Source organism: Haliotis rufescens, unplaced genomic scaffold (assembly GCF_023055435.1).
Source record: "Haliotis rufescens isolate VD_foot unplaced genomic scaffold, xgHalRufe1.0.p SCAF_12, whole genome shotgun sequence".
NCBI classification, from domain to species: domain Eukaryota; kingdom Metazoa; phylum Mollusca; class Gastropoda; order Lepetellida; family Haliotidae; genus Haliotis; species Haliotis rufescens.
Window position 1 is genome coordinate 1,268,657 of NW_025963802.1, and position 8,585 is coordinate 1,277,241.

General features: G+C 44.0%; 1 protein-coding gene across 1 annotated transcript; it reads right to left on the reverse strand.

The window, feature by feature from the left end:
• Window positions 1-1,548: 1,548 nt before the first annotated feature.
• LOC124111716 (sialin-like) lies at window positions 1,549-8,585 on the reverse strand. Its single transcript, XM_046471498.2, has 5 exons — window positions 8,466-8,585; window positions 7,835-7,987; window positions 6,681-6,810; window positions 3,252-3,496; window positions 1,549-2,489 (listed from the first exon to the last, which is right to left on the reverse strand). The coding sequence occupies exons 2-5, from the start codon at window positions 7,958-7,960 to the stop codon at window positions 2,235-2,237; spliced, it is 756 nt and encodes a 251-aa protein (XP_046327454.2). The 5' UTR covers window positions 7,961-7,987; window positions 8,466-8,585; the 3' UTR covers window positions 1,549-2,234.

Genomic DNA, 8,585 nt, shown 5'->3' on the forward strand with positions numbered 1-8,585 from the left:
TGAGTCTTAGGGCATGCAATTACAGTGTTATGGTTGACACTTAATCATATTGTTTGTATTCCTTATAGAAAACTATTAACGTAAGGATCTCGTCTATGCATGATGTGGGGCTATGAGGTAGCCTAGTGGTTAAAGCGTTCGCTCGTCACGCCGAAGTCCCGGGTTCGATTCTCCACAAGGGTACAATGTGTGAAGCCCATTTCTGGTGTCCCCGCCGTGATATTGCTGAAATATTGCTAAACGCGGCGTAAACCCATACTTACTTTCTATACATAATGATATTCTCTCCCCAGTCACTTAAGTTGAGTTTACCCATCGCTACAAGTTGATATTTACAAAATAAACTGCAAGAAAATCCTACCACTAATCTTGTGTTCACCTACCTAAGATCTGTTTAAGAAGGGCAAGTCAACATCTAGCTTGTTGTCAAGACACCATACCAACACAACCCACCAATACACGTACTTGCATGGAATAGTGTGTAGAGCTACACTTAAAGGTTGTGGCACTTCAGAAATATATAGCACATGGGAGCAGTTTACGTTCATAGTATAATAAAAATAAGTTCGCTGGAGTTTTGATGTCCCCACTCCACCCACACACAAACAAAAGCAAATGATAAAAAGACCAACTTAGATGCGGCACTGTTGACAACAACACAATATCAACTGGACATGCTAGATCTCTTGAAATAAGTAAAATTACTTAAGTTTCTTTGCATATCGTTTCTCCCACACCAAACTGACATGCCGTCATACAACAGAGTTAATGTTCGAAGCGGCGTTTAACCAAACTCACTCACTCACTCACTTTCGTATTTTGACCTTTGCAGTATTCGGTGCCAATTAAGTTTTCAAAATCGTTCGTGCATCCGTCAACAGGTCTTCAAAAGCTTTTCGAATCCTTACTTCTTTGATTAAAAACAATTTTCAATCAATAATTTTTCCATTCATTCCGTTCCTTTTACACATGTTAAATTGTATATAATGTTAAATGAGTTCAAATTCATTAGTTTTTCAACCCAAAATTTGGTTATCATCGCAATTTTCTCTTTGGTTGATTTGAAAAGTCGAACTCATTTTAGACGACATGTCATTCATTGAAGTTAAACTTCAAGTCGACAATATACTTGGAGCTTTAGTTATCACATACATAGGAACCGCCAACACCAGAGAACTATAGTCTTGACCAGCCATGAGTAATATCCCAGTTTATCACGGCGTGTTAAGTTGGTTTGGAAGAAAGCCAGAAGTGATGAAGGCCTTTGGTGTTACCCACGAGCGCGGCCCGACAAGCCTTAAACCAATATCAGGGAGTCCAAGGATTTGAACCTATGATCATAGATCGCATGCATTATGGCCATAACTCTGCATAACGAATTGCGGCTGTTTAGACGAGTATGCCACCCGGCAATTGAAAGACCTATCTGAGTGAGTGTGTGAGTGAGTATAGTTTTACGCCGCAATATTCCAGCAATATCACGGCGGGGGACACCAGAAATGGGCTTCACACATTGTACCCATGTCGGAAATCGAACTCGGGTCTTCGGCGTGACGAGCGAACGCTTTAACCACTAGACTACCCGACCGCCCCGGACCTATCTGCGAGTTTATTAGAAGCCAGATATGATGCAGTGACAACGACGATAGAAGTTTATATAGATAGATTTTAACACTTTTATTTCATTATCCGCACAAAAATACGTATGGATGTCAACTTCTTTGAGTATATATATAATTACTCCTCCACCTTACGAAGGAGTAAGTAAATACCCCGAAACGTTGGGTTCCTCATAATAAAACAGTTGACATCCATAAATTCTCTTACTTATGTGTATCACTTCTAAATGACATTGAAAGACTTCATGACAATAGTTTGAAATATTTTGTAAACTGTAATCTACTCCGCACACAATATTCACAAAACTAGTATGTTTGATGGTAAAAAGGCATTAATTGTCGTTTATTTTAGTCAGAACCTCAGAATATCTAAACAGTGTGACATTGTAAATCAGAAAGTCATCACGCGCAATACACCAATGTGTTGTCAGCATCGACCCATGTCATCAGCGCACGATCATGCACAAAGTCTGTCAGCTCACTTCCAGGAGGTTGATTTCCTCGGGAAACAGGATTTGCCAGTGCCACTATGGACCATTGCAGATGATTAAAATTGTAGAATCATTAACGAGTTGAAACACTGACATATGTTGTGGGGCATTCTGTACACAACCGTCATGTCCGCGCGTCCTCATCAATAAAGTCCACGTGTAACGACGCGCATGTCCCCCCTCCTATTTGAGGCGTCGTAACTGGCTTTGCTGCCGAGTTGGCGATGTCGGGTTCGCGTGTCTCATCGTGGTGGGTTGGGCATGGCGTCGTGTTCCAGTGCTGGGGGCTCCCGCTGCCGAACACGAGGTAGAAGAGACTGCCGAAGATGTAGATTGTTGCAGTGACAACGACAAGAATTTCCCAGTTGCCTTGATATCCCTGGAATGTAAAATATTGCCGGAATGAAATATTCAAATACAAACAGGAAGCTTGCTGAATGACGTCTTCATCGCGTGCATGTGCTGGCAGTTTACAGATGGCTCAATACTGGTGCACCTTGTTTAACTAAATGCAAATGGTTAAGACGGATGAGACAGTGAAATACAATGATACTTCTCGAATGAAAACACATTTTTTCGCCGAGAACCCATTCATTCTGTCGGGTATAGAAAGACAAATTAATCAGTGTAATATTTTCTTCTTTCTTTCTTTCTTTTTTGTGGTGTGTATTCACATTTAAACGCCGTGATATAAAATTAATGAAATTCTGCTCAAAACGAAACTCTCTGTTGCAATGAAATTTTCTCGCCTTCTATCACAATGATTGATTCATTTTAGATATTGTGAACGTCAACTCACACAGAAACAATTTACAAACACTTTAAAAGCAATGCATATTACGCTACAATCTTTGTAATGTCTTTAACAACTGCTTTTCTAGTGCCAGTGTGTTCTTAATCAATGGTTTTGAGAAGGTCACATTTGAAATTTATGGTCAAGAATAATACTTGTACTTCTTCACGGTGCCATGATTACATAGGATGCGTTGTGTGAATGAGATCGAGGAAGCCGGCTATTCCGCCGATGTCAAATTTAGATTAAAAACTTCTTTTGAAATAACTAGAATCTTCTGAAAAATAGGAAGAAATCACAAATACAACCGCATTCTCTAAACACGCACACCACTATTATAACACTTACGGCATGGACACTTTCGGCAATTGTTGCGCTGCCTAAGAGGACGAAAGCCGATGCGACGGTGTTGGAGATACCGAATACTATCCCAGCATATTGTGGTGAGATGTCGATGGCGTTGATGATGTAGCCGCCAGAGTAGACGCAGCCGGTGAGGGACACGCCCGTGACGAGGAGGGTGAGCTTGACGGTAGGGTGGGAGGAGGGCAGGACCCCGGCGATGATGAGGACTATTGCTGGGGTCAGTTCACCTGCATTAATACCATTAATACAGTGATTCTCTACGAGCCAATATAAGCAAAATAAACTTCATATTCAATCATCGCGATACAATGTTGAAGTTTCAGTGTGCTTTCTAGAAACGTTGTTGAAAGTATACATTGTTTTCTTGAAACTTTAACAAATGCCATTGAGATTGATGTTAAATACATCTTCTTGAAAATGAAACATATTATCGCAACATTTTAAGTTATTTTGTTTCTTTTTGCATGTATACCACGGTACTGAGTTGCATGCAACATGTATACCACGGAACTAAGTTGCATACAGCATGTATACCACGGTACTGGATTGCATGCAGCAAGTTTACCACGGAACTAAGTTGCCTACAGCATGTATACCACGGTACTGAGTAGCATGCAGCAGGTATACGACGGTACTGAGTTGCATACAACATGTGTATATACCACGGTACTGAGTTGCATGCAGCATGTATACCACGGTACTGAGTTGCATAGAGCATGTATACCACGGTACTGAGTTGCATACAGTATGTATACCACGGTACTGAGTTGCACGCAGCATGTATACCACGGTACTGAGTTGCATGAAGCATGTATACCACGGTACTAAGTTGCATACAGCATGTTTACCACGGTACTGAGTTGCATGCAGCAGGTATACGACGGTACTGAGTTGCATACAACATGTATATATACCACGGTACTGAGTTGAATGCAGCATGTATACCACGGTACTGAGTTGCATACAGCAGGTATACTACGGTACTGAGTTGCATATATCATATATGCCACGGTACTGAGTTGCATGCGGCATGTATACCACGGTACTGAGTTGCATGCAGCATGTATACCACGGAACTAAGTTGCATACAGCATGTTTACCACGGTACTGAGTTGCATGCAGCAGGTATACGACGGTACTGAGTTGCATACAACATGTATATATACCACGGTACTGAGTTGCATACAGTATGTATACCACGGTACTGAGTTGCATACAGCATGTATACCACGGTACTGAGTTGCATGCAGCATGTATACGACGGTACTGAGTTGCATATGTCATGTATGCCACGGTACTGAGTTGCATGCAGCATGTATACCACGGTACTGAGTGGCATACAGCATGTTTACCACGGTACTGAGTTGCATGCAGCATGTATACCACGGAACTAAGTTGCATACAGCATGTTTACCACGGTACTGAGTTGCATGCAGCAGGTATACGACGGTACTGAGTTGCATACAACATGTATATATACCACGGTACTGAGTTGCATACAGTATGTATACCACGGTACTGAGTTGCATATATCATGTATGCCACGGTACTGAGTTGCATGCAGCATGTATACCACGGTACTGAGTGGCATACAGCATGTATGCCACGGTACTGAGTTGCATGCAGCATGTATACCACGGTACTGAGTGGCATACAGCATGTATACCACGGTACTGAGTGGCATACAGCATGTATACCACGGTCCTGAGTGGCATACAGCATGTATACCACGGTACTGAGTTGCATACAGCATGTATACCACGGTCCTGAGTGGCATACAGCATGTATACCACGGTACTGAGTGGCATACAGCATGTATACCACGGTACTGAGTGGCATACAGCATGTATACCACGGTCCTGAGTGGCATACAGCATGTATACCACGGTACTGAGTTGCATACAGCATGTATACCACGGTCCTGAGTGGCATACAGCATGTATACCACGGTTCTGAGTTGCATGCAGCAGGTATACGACGGTACTGAGTTGCATACAACATGTATATATACCACGGTACTGAGTTGAATGCAGCATGTATACCACGGTACTGAGTTGCATACAGCAGGTATACTACGGTACTGAGTTGCATATATCATATATGCCACGGTACTGAGTTGCATGCGGCATGTATACCACGGTACTGAGTTGCATGCAGCATGTATACCACGGAACTAAGTTGCATACAGCATGTTTACCACGGTACTGAGTTGCATGCAGCAGGTATACGACGGTACTGAGTTGCATACAACATGTATATATACCACGGTACTGAGTTGCATACAGTATGTATACCACGGTACTGAGTTGCATACAGCATGTATACCACGGTACTGAGTTGCATGCAGCATGTATACGACGGTACTGAGTTGCATATGTCATGTATGCCACGGTACTGAGTTGCATGCAGCATGTATACCACGGTACTGAGTGGCATACAGCATGTTTACCACGGTACTGAGTTGCATGCAGCATGTATACCACGGAACTAAGTTGCATACAGCATGTTTACCACGGTACTGAGTTGCATGCAGCAGGTATACGACGGTACTGAGTTGCATACAACATGTATATATACCACGGTACTGAGTTGCATACAGTATGTATACCACGGTACTGAGTTGCATATATCATGTATGCCACGGTACTGAGTTGCATGCAGCATGTATACCACGGTACTGAGTGGCATACAGCATGTATGCCACGGTACTGAGTTGCATGCAGCATGTATACCACGGTACTGAGTGGCATACAGCATGTATACCACGGTACTGAGTGGCATACAGCATGTATACCACGGTCCTGAGTGGCATACAGCATGTATACCACGGTACTGAGTTGCATACAGCATGTATACCACGGTCCTGAGTGGCATACAGCATGTATACCACGGTACTGAGTGGCATACAGCATGTATACCACGGTACTGAGTGGCATACAGCATGTATACCACGGTCCTGAGTGGCATACAGCATGTATACCACGGTACTGAGTTGCATACAGCATGTATACCACGGTCCTGAGTGGCATACAGCATGTATACCACGGTTCTGAGTTGCATACAGCATGTATACCACGGTCCTGAGTGGCATACAGCATGTATACCACGGTACTGAGTGGCATACAGCATGTATACCACGGTACTGAGTGGCATACAGCATGTATACCACGGTCCTGAGTGGCATACAGCATGTCTACCACGGTACTGAGTGGCATACAGCATGTATACCACGGTACTGAGTGGCATACAGCATGTATACCACGGTCCTGAGTGGCATACAGCATGTATACCACGGTACTGAGTTGCATGCAGCAGGTATACCACGGTACTGAGTTGCATGCAGCAGGTATACCACGGTACTGAGTGGCATACAGCATGTATACTACGGTTCTGGAAAACGATCAAACTGACCTATCGAGTTAAATATCTTCCTTGTAGATGTCGTGGACAGGTAGTCGGTAGAGCGGATATGGTCAGCAATGTGTCCGGTCAACACTATGACCACGAACAATCCGAAATGTGGAGTGGCTTGCAAGACGCTCTGAAGAAACACGAACAAATCAGTAACATTATTTTTATTGCGAGCATATACAAGTCACTGTGAACGTGCGGTCGGGAGGCGATTAGACATTGTTTGATATACTGATTGTTACAAAATTGGTAATGCATTAAGTGAGTGAGAGAATAGTCTATTTATATCAAGGTGTGTCAGCTTAATGTGGAATGCAAACCAAAAGTGACGCACGTCATACACGTGTAAGAGATCACTTGACTATAACGAGGTTGGATCTGGAGCTGACGAACCAGGGATCATAACCAGGGTGTGGTTTGGATTCGAACCCATGACAAGTAAACCATGGCACAACCTAGGCACGTTACTCTTCACAGCGAGATGCGACTCATTAGACCTCTTCACTTCTCGCCCTGACCATCCTACACCTACCCCGCCAACACTTAGGCCCAAGCGCCTACACCCTACATCCACCCCACCCATACCCTACATCCACCCCGCCTACACCCAGCCTCCTCCCAGCCCACACCCTACAACCACTCCGACAACACCCTACCTCCACCCCGACAACACTTAGGCCCAAGCGCCCACACCCTACCCCCACCCACCCCACCCATACCCTACATCCACCCCGCCCACACCCAGCCTCCTCCCAGCCGACACCCTACAACCACTCCGACAACACCCTGCCTCCACCCCGACAACACCCTACATCCGACCCGCCCACACCCTACAACCACTCCGACAACACCCTACCTCGTCCCCGACAACACTTAGGCCCAAGCGCGCACACCCTACCTCCACCCCACCCATACCCTACATCCGACCCGCCCACACCCAACCTCCTCCCAGCCCACACCCTACATCCACCCCGCCCACACCCAGCCTCCTCCCAGCCCACACCCTACAACCACCCCAACAACACCCTACCTCCACCCCGACAACACCCTTACTCCATAACACCCACAGCAAACCTCTACCTTGCCAGCACAAACTCCTAGATTAAGATGTTGCTGTTCTTGAATAAAATGCAATTCAGTGCTTGTACGTGTACCTTGTATGTGTTATCAGTGATACTATGCTGTATGAAGGTAGATATACAAGACAGATACACGTGACTTCCTACAGCTCCGCAAGTGTGGCTCACTAGAATACCCCACAGAGGATATGACGTCATCATGCCACGCCAAGGGACCGTATCACCATCCTGAAAAATTGTATTTGTTTTCAGAACATAGGTTGTCACAAGTTAGCACAGCTGTTATTTTTCATATGTTTGAGTCACAAGTTCGTGTCTCCTACCATGTATTTAGAATATACTCGATTCTGATTGGTCAATGTAAGTCACAATAACCGCCTACTATTTAAACAGCCGGTTTCACAGCTGTATCACCACCTAAGCGAATATTGAGAGAAAAGTACTTTTTTGCTTAAATGTGTTTTCATGATAATCCCTTGATCAAATAGATAACCAACCCAAATCTAGGTCTTAACCTAATCACACAATATCTTCAATATCACCAAATAGTTTGAGTTTAATTTTATCATGTGAGAATGGATATCCCAATTGTTTACCATATCATTAAACATGCGTTAGTTGGTGATAAATCGTGAAGTTATTAATAATAGATTCAGAACAATTGAATTCCGCTCTATGGTTATACACTCGGTCAACAGTGACATACCTGTATTGGAAATGATCCCCGATTCCTTTGACTTCCGGTTATGTATTCTTTCTCTTCACCGGATATCCGGGAATTACCGGAAGGAGTATCAGTAACGATTATTATGCAGACGATTACCCA